The sequence below is a fragment of the Tympanuchus pallidicinctus genome, unplaced genomic scaffold (assembly GCF_026119805.1).
Source record: "Tympanuchus pallidicinctus isolate F22 unplaced genomic scaffold, pur_lepc_1.0 scaffold22, whole genome shotgun sequence".
NCBI lineage: Eukaryota > Metazoa > Chordata > Aves > Galliformes > Phasianidae > Tympanuchus > Tympanuchus pallidicinctus.
Genome location: NW_026294739.1, coordinates 21,233,330 through 21,251,345, shown reverse-complemented (window position 1 = coordinate 21,251,345; position 18,016 = coordinate 21,233,330). Strand labels below are relative to the sequence as shown.

Sequence of the window (18,016 nt, the reverse complement as noted above, 5' to 3'; positions counted from 1 at the left end):
ATGTTTTCATTTTTTCCCCCTTGCCTTCTATGGCACACCACGAGTTCAGTCAACAGAATTAAAACCAGAAGTTTTAACACACCATCAGCACGTAATGTTCCAGTATAACACTTACGTTCTATCTGGGTTTCAGCTGAGATAAATTTCACTTTAATATTTACTTAAATAATGATGGAACATTTCACAGTTGATACTGGGTGTATATCTTGCTCCAGTTATCAGAGGTGAGGTGATTCATGGTATATATCTGGAGTGAGATTAAGACACAAAGAGAAGTCAACTGTTGTCCAACCAGTTTATTACCTGCGAAAACTCAGGCAGACTGAGACAAAAAAATCTTTATGTACAGTATCTCTCAGTGTATTAATCAGATTATGCAAACTGCATTTAATCCACTGCTACAAGCATGAAATACAGTACAGTACAATATTCATTACCATTTAAAAGAAGTCTCAAATCTTTCTGATTGTGGGCTGCGTGTTCAATCAATTTACAACAAAGCGTTTCTGTGTACATAACAGAAATAGTTGGAATTCCCTTATTGACAGCATCACAAAACTCTTAAACCTCCCCAAAATACTGTTATATGGAATAAACTGTCGTCATAATGAAAGTCTTCAATAAATCGTTGTGCCAAAAAGATTAAGACAGGAAAAATCCATTTCAGGTAAATAAATGAAAACAATAAACAGTAGGTAAGGTATTGTACCTACAAGTGTAGCAAATCAGAACAAAATCTCTCTCTATTTTTCTTTATTAGCAGTCTTAGGTGCAGAACAATTAATATTCTCAGTGGATACAACTGAAGTTAGTCGCCTGGTCTTTACCTTACAAGAAATTGCAAGGAGAAAACACTCAGAGATGAGAAGAACTTGTGGAACTCATATGACAGTGTTTGCACAGAAGCTTAACTGCAGTCACTGATCTTCTAGATAATTATATATGAAATATCAATTCAGAAATGTGATTTAGAGGTATGGCTGTAGCTAGAACATTACTTTCCATATTCATGTGATCACAGTTCATAATGTTTGCTTATATGGGGTACCTTTTCCTCCCCAGGCAAATACTAATTGCACTGCTTAATGCACTATGCTTATTCTGTCAGCATATTTGCTCCTTCCCCACCAGTGGCATCCTCAGAAATATGGAGATCCTCCAGCATTTCAGCCAGACTGATCCGAGGGGCCCCATCATCATCTGTGTCACTCTCCACTGGAACGTCTGCATCTAAAAAAAATCAATTAAAAAAACATCAACCAAAAAAAACCCGAACAGCTAAGCAAAAGAAAAGAAAACCAGAGCAACCTGAACAACCCCAAGTGACTGAAAACATGCAACAAGCAAACAAACTCCCCCATAAAATCCAACTCCAAAGAATAACGCTTGCCTTCTTGGAAGATGCCAAGTTAATCATCATGTTTTTTACCCAGCACAGGTTTTGAGAGTCCAGGAAAAAGGCTTTTATCTTATGTTAAAGGTAAGCAAGCGACATGAGCATCACTCAGTGCAAGTGAGCAATACCTCATGCTGTTACATTACAGCATTACTCCAAGAATGAGCAGTTCAAAGATCCAAACACAGGGTTTCAGCAAGAATATTTTTGCTCAAATAGCTGTGATCAAATTACATGCAATTCAATCGTAAAAGAGGCCTTACTTCTGTAAATGTTGACGTTTTTCCTTATGGCTTCATCTTCTTCCAGATCTTCAAGGAAGTCCTGGTATTGTCTGCAAACGAGGTTTAATGTATTTACTCACTTTCCCTTTGCATTTATGCAAATTTATAAAAAGAAATGGAAAGAAAAAAGCTCCAAGAAAGGACTGCAGTCCTTCAGTTGTGCCTTCTGATAACATTCTTACATTGTCAACTCATTCTTTCTGCCTTTTTTTCATTTTATTTTGATTACTGTTAGCACCTACTCGTTTCCAAAATATATGTAAACTGCCTGTCCTCATTTAACTCTAATTGCCTCCTTTTTCTTACTCAGTTAGACATTATTTGTTATCTGCTGCTGTTTCAGCTTTGCCATGGAACAATGACAAACATGTTTTCACAAAAGCAACCCTTAGCTAAAAAAACCAGCAGCCATAAGGTACAATAGCTCTGACATTCATCATTTGCCTCATGTAAATGAGTAAATCTGTTTGCAGGGTTATCTTGAAGATTCAGGATTTAGTTCATTCCTTGACCCCCCACCAGCCACCTCAGTATCCGCCTTCCCCGAAACCTAGCAGTCAAGATAGAGTATTCTAAAAGCACAAGTAAGGTGCACAGATATGTTTAAAGCACTTCTTTCACTAGGAAAGATGCAAAGACTGTATTGTTTAGAACCTATCCTATTTTATCAGCCATCATCACACCCCTACAGAACCAGCAGCATTTGCTTGTGCCCCTGTAACAGTAGTAGGGCATTACACTGGGGGTTTTGTCCTTAGCAGAGAGTGGTAAATGGCATTTTCAGACTTAGCATGCTATCCTAGGTAGAAAGGACTTCAAAACTTCATGGCTGATACCTTTCATCATCTGTATCCATGCCTTCTCTGTCTCTTTCCAGCTCTTTCAGTTTCCAGTTTCTGCGATGCTGGCGCTTGGCACGGTCGTAGCTCTTCTTTATCAATACCTACAGTGGAAACCCACAGATATTTACATGCACACACACCATAATATGCAACTCACGACACGCTTTAAAAAAAAAACAAAGCAACACCTAAATCTAGATTTGGGCAACTGTAACATCAGAACAAACAGCAGACTCAGTCTTACAAACAAACTGCAGACAGTAACATATGACACCTGCACTTTTGGCAGTCTGGCACTAAAAAGTTTTAAATAGAATTCATACAGCATTTTTCAATTCAAACCAAAGTGTTTGGAAACTTTTATTTCCTGAAGAGGCAAACCCTGGAGATGTCAGAGTTTTCACCACACAGGGTAATTTGAACAGCAATGAATAAGGCAGGTTAAGGTAAATGTATTATTTAAACACCACACTAAAATATAAGTAGCGAGAAACTAATTCTCACTGATTAGATTCCATTCAAATTTCAACATTAACATTTCCACGTTGAGCACCAGGCAACCAGTGTGCATCTGATTTAAAGCCACTTGATTTTCCTGAGCAATGCAGAGAAATCTGTACAGACAAAGCAAATGATCTTACCACGTCAGGGACGTTGTGTGGGCTCATCTTATTCACAAACTCGTCATTCAAGTTACAGTTGGCCAAGTCAAATCTAAAATGAAAACAGGTAGTTCATACTTTTATTTAAGTACAGAAAAACGAAGTCAAGGTTTTATATGCTAGTATTAAAGAGCAAATGTAATGTCTGCATTAAAGATCATAGTCTCAGTTATAGCTACTCAGAAAAATGAATGTTTCCAAACTAAGGACAGAGAAAAGAAGAAATCCACAACAATATGCACTTGTCATAACTGAGGAACTCTTAGAGCAAGCTGCTGTCCCCACATTCTGTTCAGTAGCACCATTGCACTCACCAGCCTCATGAACCCACACACATCCCTGAGATTCTGCTGCCTTCAAAATATTCATGTTTATTCCCATTTACTTGAGAATCACTAACCAAACCCCATCCTAAAAACATTCACATTTGTCACTGCTGTATGCAATACTCACATTTAATCAAAAAGGTCATATGCCTTCACTTTACTTTGATCTTGCCTAGTGTTTTCAAAATCTCATCTGTGTCTGCACTGTTATTCTCATCTCACTTTAGAAGTCAACTAGCAGCTAGTTTTATGGCATGAGTTCTGCTAGAAGTTTTACTGTATTATAACCATCTATCTCTTCATAGCCAAGATGAAAGATTCTATCCCTTCTGCAGATCTCATTTAGGAAATTCACAACTTTCTTGATAATACACAGGCACGTACAGAATCCAAGTCAGCAGTATGAACTGAAACAACCATTCCAGCTCCCTAGCAAATTAAGAATAGAATTCAGTCATCAGATACCAGTATTTTCTTTTGTGTTTGCTCCTGAGAGACTCAAAACTTCCTTTCCACGGCCACACATAGAAACCTTTCAAGCTTCCAGTGCAAGGCCAACACCAAAATTCCTGCTGCAAGGCTCAAACACAAACTCCTATGGAATGGCTCATTTAAATCAAAACCAAGAAACAGAACAGACCCTAAGACAAGGTCACCAGGATTTAGAATGTGTCCCAAGTGAGTGCAGCAGAAATACTGATGGTCTGTACTCAGCTCCGAGGTTTTCTTTACCCAGGCTTCAGCCAGCGTGTGCTTGAGGAATGAAAAATAAACAAGCTTGTAATAAACTCAGCTTAACCTTCCGTGCTGTTAAAACATTTGCACTGCTACATTAGTGTGTTAAACTACAGCTGCAATTAAGCTTTCTATAACAGAAATCCAACATACTGCTTGCTACCATTATTTTCTCATCTTTACAAAACTAAGGAAATAAACAGGGCAATCACTTGTTTACTTTGTAACTTTCTATTACTTTGATCCTTTGAATGAGAAAAAGCAGTTGACTCTTGTTCACTAATTCTGATTAAAAAAGAAAAAGTTTCTATGCTTCAGAAAAAAGAACAGTAATTGAAGAGTTGCAAAGCTAGTATAAAATAATGATTTCTGTGGTGACACTAACAAGTAGGGTTTAAACTCAAAAGACAATAACTTAAAAGTGGAACTCACATCTCCATAATCTCCCAAACAAAACAACATCCGCAGGAACTCTTACTTTATTTGATCTTGCCCCTGCACCTGCAGGTTTCTTCTTTTCTTGAACTCGATTGATGTCCATAACAATAAATTCCTCAAGCTGCTTTGGGTTGAACAAGCTATTGAAAGGATGGCGCCAGTAGGTATTTCCATCAATTTCAGCAACTGGAAAAACCAAGAACCAGCAAAGACAATCACAAGGGAGAAAGTTTCTTTCAGATAATTAAAACGAAGCATTAACCAAAACACAGGCAACTACAATGCATTCTGTTCAAGACTGTTATGAGAACAAACTATTTGGGACACAATATATATGGTAAACTCTGGCTGTGACAGCAGCTGATGATCTGTGACAGACGAGTCACATCTCACCTGTCTGAAGCACAGTCTTTTATGCACACAAATCATTTCCTGGGATGTAGCCTTATCAGAGGTATTTTGCATCACATACACATCAATAAATACAGAGAGCTCTTCTCATTTGAGAGGCACGTCCCTGACAAATCTAAGTGCTTGGCAGAGCCCTACACCATCCACAAACCTAGTACTAACCTTGCAGATTTTCCTAGAACACAAAGGAAATTAGGTTTAGAGAAGAGTTTGGTCTTTGTTTGCTACTCAATTTCTGTCACGAGTGCACAAATACTTTTATAACAGTAAGGTGCAAAAAACCAAGATTTTATGTAAATAATTTTGCCAGCAGATTTTCAACACCTTGCCATATTGCAGAAAAAAATCACAACTTACTCTGCAGAGTGCTAGGATCAATGAGGTGGACAGTACTTGTAACTCTAATGCACACACAGATCTGGCTCATGTTACCAAGACTCTGTGCCAGTTTTGGTGACAGACATACAACATTGTCCTGCATGCAAAGAGAACATGTTTTAAAGTTCACATTTCTTTAATTTTTAATCAAGCCTTTAAAGAAATCAGAAACATGGATTTTCAAATTTGAGATTTTCAGATCCCCACCCAACATCCTCCAATAACTTGACAATACCTGTTAGCTAAGTTCCAAGCTCACTGGGGACTAAACCCTCCTGTCCCCCAAACATAAAATAAATAATGTCTCTGTCAGCAATACCAAACTCCTGCCACTTCATACAGTACCCTGGAGATGAAACAGAAATAAACTACCTTGCATACTGGAACAATTTCCACGGAGAAAGTGCTTTTGTAGTTGTAGACATTACTATGAACATCATGTGAGGTCAAGCGCTGGGATGATTTCGACCTAAAGAACATAAAAATAGAGCTTCAAGCAGCAAGAAGGACTCTGTTTGGGAGAGAAGATAAGCAGCACTAAGAGCTGGACATAGCTACAAACAGCAAATTCATTAAGGAATTACAAAAATTCATGAAGGGTAGTTTCACAATACCCAAACAGAAAACATGAGACCTCTGCACAAGGCGTTCTACTGAATAGAACACAGAGTTCTCACATAATCTGTTTAAAATGAGGGATAACAGCTACTTCCCAAAAGCTTTTGGGGAGGGCAATAGATGTCAATGACGTACCTAGAAGGAACTGTACACTGAAGAAAGTCTACCATCTTCTGAGCGTGTTGCTTCGAAGAATAATAAAAATCCAGGCCATCTGAAAGAAAAAAAAAAGCCTGATGAACATATCTATGCAATGCATTTGAAAAGAACGCTCTTCTGGTTACCCACACACAGCTATTAATGCAACATAATCCAGGTTTGTCTATTTTATCTCCAGCTTAACAAGCCACCTCACTTACCATGGATTTCCTTGATGCGAAGTGTATTTTGATGAAGCCTGTGTTTTAAAATCAGCTGCTCCAAATAGTAGAAAGTCTTTTTGTGCAGAGTCTATAACAAGGCCAAAATAAATCCATCAAAGTCATTTAAGAATCACCTGGAGCAAATGCAGAATTGCTGGAGAATAAATGTTTATATGAAGAGATCATCTACAGAAGGAAGAGTCCAAAGTCTATCCCAACCAAAAAGACTTCAGAGATGTGCTCTATTTATACCAAATTATTTAAGCCTTCTGTTTCTTTTTTTTTGCACAGCCTGTTGCTACAGATATCTTTTTTCTTTAAAGAAGATTTAAATATTTATCAACAATCTGCTCCACTGTTTCCAGCAGTGCCTTAAAATACAGAAGGAAGGATATATAAAAATTCACGTAAGATCCATCTGCGAGCCATCACTTATAAAAGGGCATATTAATAATACTGGACAACAGAAAAAAAGATTTCCAAACTAAAACCAGAAGGAAAAATGGCCAAACTTATTACTGTGGCAGAAGCCAAATGTAAGCAAATCTTTTCCTGAGAAAATCAGAAAGTCACTCAAAGGTTTCTCTGCGTTATTGCACTGCCATCATAAAGTAAAAACTCAGTTTGCCTCCTCTACCTTCTGCCTGACTTGAACCACAGCTTTCCAGAAATCCTTAGCTTCAATCCTATGACAGTCTTCACACATCTGCGACTGAATCAGATATTCCACCACAAACACTTGCTGAAGAACTGCTCCATTTATCACCTGCAAAACAGAAGTTTTGACAGTTTTGTGGGGACAGTTGATAACATTCTACAAGTTTTGCCATCTGGGTTCTGATCATCACAATTGAAGTTTAAGTAAATCAACATTTTGTCAAAAGAAGCCATTAAAAACATGCTGTATTTTACTGGAGAGAACCACTTATCTAAACAGCAGGAAAAAACCAAACCAATAACAAGGATACTGTTTGCCACAAAAGCTTTAAAAAAAACCCTGCACACAGATTGCTACACTTCTGTTACCTCCTTCTGAACAGTCAGTTTCAGCTTCAATCTCTTAGAATGTGGTTCAGTCCAAATAAAGCCTGCGTCGATCAGCCGGACCTGCCAGTGGGAACAAACAAAGGCTCAGCCTTAAGCATGAGCAGCTCTAGCTAACAGAAAACAAAAGCTTATGGTTTAGCTCATTGCTCTGCCAATGAACTGTATGAGATCAGACTGCTATTATCTGTGCTCACTACAGATACTCACTCGCTTAATAACCCCTATACCAACACGAATGGCTACTGTGGAAGAATGAAACCCAGCATGAGTTAGCCAGATTTTACTTTATGTCGTGCTAACAGACACATTGTGAAAGACTAATAAATTCATTACCCACCTTGCTAAGTGAAGCTTTAATTTTTTTAAGACACAAAGCAAGAAGCTCTCTTGATTCTAAGGCACACTGAATCCAAGTTCCTGGAGGCTGAAGATACCTGTAATAAAAAAAAGCACACTGAGGCATATGATGTGGCTTCAACAAACCACGTCATTCAAAAGATAAGAAACTACTTCCCAAACTTTCAATGTGAACACCAGGCATGCAGCTCCAACTTCAGCCTCCCTGATAGAACAAGATTTAAGCATTCACATTTTTTTTTTGCCATCCTCACCAATTTGCTGTCTTTTTTCTTTCAGAGACCACAATGTCATTCATTCCAAACTTCCTGGCCATAAATAACACCTTCCTACTTCCATAAAAGAAACAGATGAATGCAGTGGGTAAAAAGAGCAACCAACATACCTACAGTATGCTGTTACTGGCTCAACAGCTGTCTGCGTACTATTTCACTTCAATAACATCCCAAAGATTTCCACAAGGATGATTTCCACATCCACACTGACCCCTCAGCTGTAAAATCATCTCCAAATAACTGACAGATTTGAGTGTGTGGCAGTACCAAAGCTGGTGTGATGCTGGCACCTGCAGTCTGCCTGCAGTATGGCAGGGTGATAAATTCTTCAACTTACAAAGCAAAAAATCACAGAATTGCAGGGATTGGAAGGGACCTTGAGAAACAATCAAGCCCAACCTCACTGTTCAAGCAGGTTCCCTACAGCAGGTTGCACAGACAGGCATCCAGATGATCTTAAATAGCTCCATAGAAGGAGACTGCACCACCTCTCTGGGCAGTCTGTTCCTGTGCTCCATCAGCCTTACTGAAAAGAAGCTCTTTCACGTGTCTAAATGGAATTATCTTCAACTTTTAAGCCACTACTCCCTGTCCTATCGCTATGCAGCCCCAAGAAGAGCCTGTCCTTATCTGCTTTGTCTCCCACCTCCCTCTAGATATTTATAAACATGAATCAGATCCCCCTCGGTCTTCTTTTCCCCAGGCTGGATAGCCCTTGGTTACTCAGCCTTTCTTCATACAGGAGATGCTCCAGGCCCTGCACCATCTTTGGGGTCCTCTGCTAGACTCCTTCTGGGAGACCCCTATTCTCTTTGAACCAGGGAGCCCAGAACTGGGCACAATACAATAAATGTGGCCTCATCAGGGCAGAATAGGGAGGGAGGATCACCTCCCTTGACCTGCAGACAGTGCTCTATAGTGTTCAATCCCAAAAAGAAACTGATGGGGGGTAGAACACTGGATGTAACAATCCAAACTGATTGCGGGGAGGGAGAGGGGGGAGAATATTGCAGGTAACACTCCGAATTGAGGGGGCTGGGAGCAAAATGTTGGATATAACACTGCAAATTGAATGGGGGGGGGGGGTTCAGCATATTGGATGTAACACTCAGAGTTGAATGGGGGAAGCAGAATATTGGATGTAACACTGCAAATTGAGTGGGGGGGCAGAATATTGGATGTACCACTCAGAATTGAGTGGATGATGCAAGGGCTATTTTATCACATTTGATCATATTCAGGAAAGCAAGTGAGAGCTGCAGGGCTTCCCATCGGCTGATAGCCCTGACTGCATGCATATCCGATGTACGTTATTGGAATTAGGGACCGTTTTATGTCCGGAGGGACCCTTGAAGGCCTCAGTGCCACTGCCCACAAAGCACGGCGTCACCCAGCGGCGCTCCGAGCCCGGCACGTGGCAGCGCAGCTCTCAGCTCCCACGCCTCTCGCGCGGCCCCCACCTCTCGCACTGCTTGCAGAAGCTGACGCCGAGCTGTTTGGGGATGCCTTCCGTGATGTCCACGCGTGCCCGCAGGCATCCCACGCACATGTTGGCCGGGTTGGGCGGGATGGGCACGCCGCAGTGGCAGCAGAGGCTGTGGGACAGAGAGCAGAACAGAGTCAACGACAGCAGCCCCCGTCGGGGTCATCCCGAGCCCGGCTTCTCCACTCACATGCTGCCCTGCGTGGGAGCCGCGGGAGCCGCCAGGTATTCCATGGACAGCGGGGAACGCGGCGGCCGGCAGCGGGAACACGCGGCCTGGGAACGGCACGGAGCGGGGAGGGAGGCGGTGCCGGGTTCCGGGCGGGAGAGGAAGGGGAGGAGAGCGGGAGGGATGGCGGCAGTGCCGCCGCCAGAGGGCGCTGTGGAGCCGCCGCCGTGCGTGTGTGTGAATGAGTTCAGTTCAAGGAAACGCATGGCGGCGTCGTGGAGCGGCGGAGGGAGCTGAGGGGGTCTCCCCCCCCCCAAACAAAACAAAACAAAACAAAACAAAACAAAACAAAACAAAACAAAACAAAACAAAACAAAAATCAACTTGTTTCCGTGAAAGAAGTGTTTAAATTGCTGTTGTATACTCAGTAAGATCCAGCGTCAGGATGTGATGTGGTTTCTCCTGGCGAAACTCCCCACTCAAAGTTTTCCTTCCAACTTTTTGTCTTCTGCTGGTTTGTGTCGGTGTCACAGTTTTTATCGTTTGTAATAGGATTAGTTGAAAAAGTAATTTTTTTTTAATTCGCACGCTGCGGTGTGAATTTGTGTCGCCGGGAGCTACAATCAGCCTGCCTGCCCGAGGATCACAGAATCATAGAATTGCTCAGGTTGGAAAAGACCTTGAAGGTCATCAAGTCCAGCCACAACCATGCAACCCTAACAACCCTTTGCTAAGTCGTGTCCCTGAGCACCACATCCAGGTTGTTAAGTACATCCAGGGGTGGTGACTCAACCACCTCCCCGAGCAGCCCATTGCAGTGCTTAACAGCCCTTTCTGTAAAGAAGTTTGTCCTGATATCCAACCTAAACTCACCCTGGATCACAGCAGCAGTGGTTCGGTTTGAAGTCATTATCAAACAAGGAGGACTCGGTATGGAATGTTTGTCTTATCTTCCACGCATGGTTTACAATAACCAACTATTCCCATCAAATAAGAGCTCCTCACTGAATTGTCAAGACATTAAAGTATGTATGGTTTCAGGCCAGCGTTGGTTTTCTTTAGGTTAGATATTAGGAAGAAGTTTTTCATCCAGAGGGTGGTGAGGCACTGGAACAGGTTGCCCAAGGAGGCTGTGGATGCCCCATCCCTGCAGGCATTCAAGGCCAGGCTGGATGTGGCTCTGGGCAGCCTGGGCTGCTGGTTGGTGACCTGCACACAGCAGAGGGTTGGAACTGGATGAGCATTGTGGTCCTTTTCAACCCAGGCCATTCCATGATTCTATGATTCCTGCAATTCATTTTTATGCAGCAGAAAAAAAAAGAGCAGAATTGCATCAACACATTGCACGTGGTCTGCTTAACTTGATGGTATCCTGACAGGAAGAGTTGCTTTGGGGACTGAAAATCACAGGCTGTCACACTGCCTGACTTGGTTGGTTGGTTTTTTTTCCATTTTGACACATCCTCCTTTGCTGGGCTAGCTGAGTTCTCACAATGACACCAGTTTTGCTCCTCTGAGCTTCTTTGCAGTTTTCACAGCTCCATTTAATTTCCCTTTTCACCCAGGAGCTACAGGAGTTATGGAAATGTGCAGGCACTGCCGTGAATTTTGAGAAGGCTCTGTGCATTCTGGCAGCTTGGGTGATAAAACTGTCAGCTCTCCCCTCCCAGCTACTCCAGTAGTAATGATTGAGAGTGGAATGGGTGAGGGTGAAAAACGGTGCTTCTCCTTCTGTGACTGCTGCTGTCTGAAGCTGACGTGGCGTTGCAGCACATGGCGTGTTGTTAATTACTCCGCAGGGCTCCTGCAGGCCTGAAGCATGGCAAGGAGTGTACGTAGGTTTTTGTTGCACCTTTTTTTCTTTGCATCTGTGTCTGCATGGAGCTCCACTTGTTCAGATGGGGAGATCACAGCTGGCTGCTCCTCAGGTCACAATTAGGCGCAGGAATGTTTCAGAGGGTATTACTTAAGCCACTAATGCATCTTGAAAGTGATGTCCTCATCATGGCACAGAAGGAACACAATAAAAAATCATTATTTCCTATGGTGAGTGTTCTCGTGGCCTCAGTCAGTCCTTGGGAGGTGTATGAGTGCCACTGCTCTGCAGTGTCCCAGACCTGCAAGTTTCTGTCCCCTTGCATCCCATCTCTGTGCACATCTCTTCTGAAATGTTCTCCAAAGGCTGAGGCTACAGTGGAACATAGAGTGAAATTTTAAATATCTCAGTTTCTTTTAATTTGCTGTAGAATCCAAAACCAATTAAAATATGCATAAAAAGCCAGTAGAAATCTAAGTAGAAAAGAGCCAGAAGTTGTTGCTAGTAAGGCGCTGTCTGGTGAATGTAGGCATCTGCTGGAATTGTACCCTGCTGGAAAGCACATTCAGTTTGCAATCATTTCTTATCCTTCCTTCTGCTGTTCTTCAGCGAGAACAAAATATTTATGCCAGATGAAAGTTTTCTGCTGTTTCCATCATAATCCTTAGGGTCTCTTTATGTAATGTTACCTAAGCACGCTACTTCAGCCTACGCTGCGTTATGCTTTGTTTCTGCTCATTAGGTGATGCAAATATTGAACCAGCATGCACACTGACAGCTGAATTATATGGACGATGCAAATCAAGATGTGTTTATCCTACTGTGTGCAATAGAGTTTGTATCTGACCTTTGAAAGTGCTGCTCAGTCTCTGAGCTACTGAACTCAGCCGAAGTCACAGCTTGGAAAGGATCTGCGTGCTGTGTGGGGGGAGAAAGCACATCATTTACAAACACTTTGAATGCAGGTTTGCTCATGTTCTTACAGGCAGATGACTGGCCCCTTGAGTCAGTAGCTGTTTGCTTGAATGTGCCCAAAGCCAGAGCAGTGCTGGTGGAGCTGCGCCAGCCACAACAGCTGGCTGCAGAGCCTTCATTTTCAATAGGAACTTCAATAAGTGGAAGAAGCAGAGATGAGAAATTCATGCGAAAGGTGATCCTGTGGTAAATTTAACAGACCGCCTGAGGTCACTGTTCCCTCGTATAAACTGGATCGAGGGAAGGAGCCCAGGAAGCTCCCAGAGAAGCCTCTGGGGCTCCTTGCAGAGCTGCTCTGACCTCCCAGCAGAAAGCAGCATGTGCTGGATGAGTTGGCCTGCTCTGGCCCACTCTTTTCATCAAACAGGTTAACTTACACGTGAAGAACCTGCCAGCAAAAGCAAACATGCTGTTTTTAAACAAGTTTGGTTTTAATATTTGCTGTGAAATAAATTCGGGATACAGAGCAGCATGTGCAGCTTCTAGGATGCTTGGTGCTAGCAAGCGAGCAATAAAAATGCAGTGATGTATCTAGAAATATAGTGAAAATATACATGGATACACAGGTAAGGCTGTGCAATAGGAACTATGGACAAATTTAATTTTTGTTAGGACTGTGATGATAATAACTGTTTTTTAGCTATCAAAGTTCTAAACAAGCATGCATTCCTAACAATTTCACTCATTTTCCTATTGCATCAAGTGATAATTGGGAAGATTGAAGTAGTTTCCATTCAGAAAGCTGACCAATAACAAAAACTTATTCAGTGCTCAGAGTCAGGAAATGAAAGTGGGGCTGTGGCCAAGGGAGCAGCTGAGGATGCAGGGCATCTGAGAGCTGGAGGAGGCCTTCTTCTATGGCAGCAGTCTGTGCTTTGCCTGTCTGCAGGTTGGTACATCCTTTCAGCTTCTGTATTTAATATCTTCTCCCCCAAAATGCAGCAGTATTTCCTGTGTGCTGGGCTGCAGGGCATCCTCGCTTCCTCTGCATGGATTGCTGCTGTTCTTGGCTGTTTTCTTATCTCCTGCAGGCTGTTCCTCCTGTGCAGCCCTGTTTCTGCCTCTACAGTAGAGGATTCATCTGCTTATGGCCTGTTTGTTGCAGCTGGGAAGTTGCAGACTAATACTTTCAGCAATGCAGTGCCTGCAAGACTGTGTTTGGGAAGAGGTGCTGCTCAGCTTGTCTTCTGTGGCCTCGAGGGCGCTGTGGATGGGAGGAATAACATCACCTAATTCCTGAGACATGGCTGTTCCAAGCACTGCTTTCTGGGATATAATCAGCACTGAATGTACTGGGATAGTGTTCCAATTATTTTCCACTTTTTGCCTATTTCTTCAATTCCTTCTAAGGAACCCAATTAGCGATCCAATTTACAGTGTGAGCCACAAACATGATTAGTGCTGAACTTCAGAGGCAAGAACAAAGAGATCTGAGACAAAACTGCTTTAAAATAGCTTTGCAGCAGGAATCTGCATATTGTGTCACTCCACCTGCAGCTGATCATTAGATAAAACCTGTGCCTTACATCATCAAGCTTTAATGAGCTTGGTTGCAATGCAGGTATCTGCGGTTCAGTTTCCTTTAATTAAGTAATGCATTGTGTGGAATTTGCACGTAAGGTTTATCCGATCCAGAATGGTTTGGAAGTGAGGATGTCCTTCTTGAATAATGTTGAAGAGAGCAGCAGGTCGATCTCAGGCTGTGCAAAGGGTGCCACAGCACCAAGGGTCAGTTCTTGTCTTTTGTCAGCAGAGGGAGGTAATTCTCAGTCTTGCTGGACGTCAAAGCAGTGTGGATGCTCCCGAGGTGCCAGCTGTGTGCTAAACCCTGTCCTGCTACTGCCCAGCAGTCTTATGCTGGAAAACATCCTCAGCCTCTACAGTGTTTTATGAATGTACTATATTGTCAAAGAGACACTTTTTACTGATTAATTCCCCCTTGTTTTGTAATACTTGGCACTTCTGCTGAGGTTGTGGAGACTGCTTTTCAGGAGCACAGTCCTGTGGGGTTGGCATACAAGAACCTGTGCAGGGTGCTGCCGATTGCCATTGCTCTATCCAACTTACCCACCTCTCACTGTCATCTTCCTCTTTTAGTGTGAAAGACTGTGACTGTTCTCATCACTCAGTCCAGCCTTGTTTACCAGGGCTGAGGTACAGCCATGGCAATGATTTAATTTTAAGCAAAAGTACAGTCAGGAACCAGGAAGTCTAGCTTTACTACTGGACTGCTTGTTACTTGTAACAGGATGCACTAGACCTGAACCTCAGAAATATTTGTTGTAAAAGGGTAAATATTTGTTCATCGGGTCATAAAAAGAATCTTAGAGACTATTGTACAGTAGCTGTTTGCTTTCCATCCGCCTTTTGTAATCTTCCATCTTCATCTATAACCATCTACAGGCATCAGTGGGCTAAAGGAGATCTGGTGAAAGGTGTGCTGTGCTCGGAGGCTTGGAGCTGCCAGGAGAGGAGTCTGGGCAGTGAGAACACTGGGCACTGCCATTGGTAAATGCATGTCTTGCTGTAGAACTTACATTGTCAGATGTTAGCACTTTGAGTTCTCCTCAGTGATGTACAGGTAAAATGGATTGCACATCATGCCTGTTAAAAACCTGAGCATAAAAACTGTGGATGGTGTTGATGTGTCCCAGGCTTTCCTCAGTCTCGCTGCCTGGAGACAGAACCAAGCAGAGAAAAACTCAGAACAGAGTTTGGTCAGCTTGCTCTAGAAACAAGCTGGTATCCTCTGTCTTTGTTTGGGATGTGTGGGTGGAAACAGCAGGAGAATGAATGTTGGAGGCCCAGTAGTGGTTGGAAGAACCAAAGATTGATGGCTCATAGGAGAGGAGGAGCAGAAAGGAAAGGAGATGCTATTGGTTAAAACAAAAGCTAAAACAAACAGAAACAGTGATCCCACCAAATGGAAGGAAGACATGGAAGAGGAGGATGGAGTGCTCTGCCCTCTCAGGTCTCTGCCAGAGCACTAGAGCATTTTAGCAATAAGCATCACACCAGCTTAATCTAAGATGTTACCAAAGTAGCAGATTTGATAAATGTGAAGTCCCGGCAGTTAGACCTTTCTTCTTTTTTTTTCCCCCTTTTTTCTTGTGCCAGGCTTCAGTGATGGCGTATGCATTTTATAATTATTCATCAAGATAAATTCTCAGGAAGAGGTGTTGCAATTTTAGTGGGTTGAATATTTCTTTCCACCTCTCCTGTCATGCTGGCACAAGCACGACAGGGAGATCTGACACATCCTTATTAAAAGGTGTCTGTGCAGGTATTGCTTTGCTATAAAATTGCAAAACTGAAACTTATGGTGTGTGGACTTACAGTGTGATGGACTTCTGATGTAAGGGCACAGGCTGTAGACTGCTCTTTGTGAGTGGAAACTTCCACAGCTGCTACCAATGTATGCAGCTTATGATTTATTTAAGAGCACATGCATTTATATAAAAAAGCAGCCTCAGTGATGCTAGTTTTGATTAAATATTTCTTGTGAAATACAGGCCAAATACCCTGGGCTGTTGCTAAAAGATGCCTGCTTCAGTGCCCTAGTCCTCTTCTTTTGTATTGATGTTTGGATTGAGTGGATTTTACATGATGCAGTAATTCAGGATAGAGAGCTGACGTTGCCCTGAACTCTGAAAGTGTTTCAGTGCCACCAGAATATATCTGTATGATGCATCTGGATACTGAGATGCCTGGACTGGTGGATTACAAATTAATTAGGAGCTGTTGGGAATAGGTGAATGGTTGGACTGGGTGATCTTTTAGGTCTTTTCCAACCTTGGTGATTCTATGATTCTATGATTCTAATTGTGCCTATCCAGATGTGAATACTGTAATGTAGGGAGCCTTTGGATTCCTTGGTGTGTCCCCACACTGCAATGCTGACAGCTGAGCCCAGTGCTGACTGTAGGTGTGCGCACCACAGCAGTGGGCTAACGCTGCTTGATTTCACCAAGCTGTGCCTTTTCTTCTGCAGGGAGATGCAATAATAGAAAGGGAAGTCAAAGGCATTCATGTGTGATTTGGAGGGGTTTTCTTGGGGTGTGAGGTTTTCTTGGGATGGAGTAAAATACCCACATTGAACGTCACGTGCTGCCTCCAGGCAAGGCACCAGGATGAGTGGAGTTGGATGCATCTGCTCACCTTGCACCATCATTTTTCCAGCTGTGGCTTCATAAATCACTCACTAGTTGTACTGGTGGCAAATAATTAATGTCTGTGGGCTACCAGGCTTCTCCTGTTGTGCAGCACAGCTGTGGGGAATGTGAAGAACTGATAGACGCTCTTTGTGCTGCCAGGCTGTGGGTGAGGCCGTGCACTGTGCCTTGTCACCCCATATTTAATTGCGTTGCTGCAATGCTGTCACAGCCCTCTCCTGACGTTGTTAGGAGGGCTCAATCCAGACTTTGGACTCATTTGTCCTGCATCAGATACTCCTTGATGCGCATTTACCAGCAACTCCTCTTCCTGTTCTTATTTTTTAATAGCTGAAGCTGATCAAGATTCACGGTGTTTTAACTCATCCTCGAGTATGACCTTGAAATAATGAGATGTTTCTGATCTGCTCCATGATTATGAAGCAAAGATAGGAGCTGTCAGAAGAAGTAACTGAAACATCACCCCAGCTGACATATGTCTGTTCCTGACACCGTCTGCCTTTCCTCTCTTTTCCCTCCTTGTTCAGTCACTGTGAGAAGGCAAACTCTGAATTTTCTCATGGATTTGCCAGATTTACCCTATTCTCCATCTCATGGATATTTCTGCTTTCTGCTCTGCCCTCATTCTTGGCTTATCTCTCCTGCCTGGCTGAGTACCAGCAGCAGCCTGCGTCTGATTCCACAATTCTTATGCAAAGGGTGCACACGCATCTTTTAAATATCACTTTTAAACCAAGACTAATGGCTCCTGATAACCGGGGGAGGATAGCTAAGCTTATCCCACGTGAAATGATTTCTATAGCCTGCTTCTAGCTCAGAGCTTCTTATCCCCACCTCAGGAGGCCTCAGTAATCCCAGTAACAGCTCAGGGACACGCTGGGCTCTCTGTGTTGGAACACCAGCATCAGCGTGATTTATCAGCTGTCAGCTGGTGATGTAGCAACTGCTGCAAGGACCTCTGAAATATGGGTGGAGCAGACACCGACGATGACAAAAGTGTCAGAGTTAATTCTAACCTCTGCCTGTGAATCATAGTGTTGGAGCTGGGGTGTTCCCAGGAAAGCTGCAGAGAGAGATTTTCCTAATGTGGGATGTTTGAGTGCACTGGTGGAGTTGTTGCTTTACTCTGAGCAATAAATGATCCTGTTTTGAACCAGGCTGTCTTCATTTAGCACGGGCCAAGTTTTCCTCGCTGCATGCAGGGGAAGATAGTGAAGGAGCTGCTTTGGTTCCCTTGCTGCTGCTTGTGCAGGAAAACACCACGAGCAGC

General features: G+C 42.9%; 1 protein-coding gene across 1 annotated transcript; it reads right to left on the bottom strand.

Moving 5' to 3' along the window:
• Window positions 1-281: 281 nt before the first annotated feature.
• Window positions 282-9,943, bottom strand: NMD3 (NMD3 ribosome export adaptor). Its single transcript, XM_052686648.1, has 15 exons — window positions 9,805-9,943; window positions 9,592-9,726; window positions 7,837-7,933; window positions 7,479-7,559; window positions 7,090-7,218; window positions 6,450-6,540; window positions 6,226-6,304; window positions 5,845-5,941; window positions 5,452-5,569; window positions 4,724-4,869; window positions 4,151-4,263; window positions 3,164-3,236; window positions 2,517-2,623; window positions 1,660-1,730; window positions 282-1,230 (listed from the first exon to the last, which is right to left on the bottom strand). The coding sequence occupies exons 1-15, from the start codon at window positions 9,846-9,848 to the stop codon at window positions 1,097-1,099; spliced, it is 1,515 nt and encodes a 504-aa protein (XP_052542608.1). The 5' UTR covers window positions 9,849-9,943; the 3' UTR covers window positions 282-1,096.
• Between the last annotated feature and the right edge of the window lie 8,073 nt (window positions 9,944-18,016).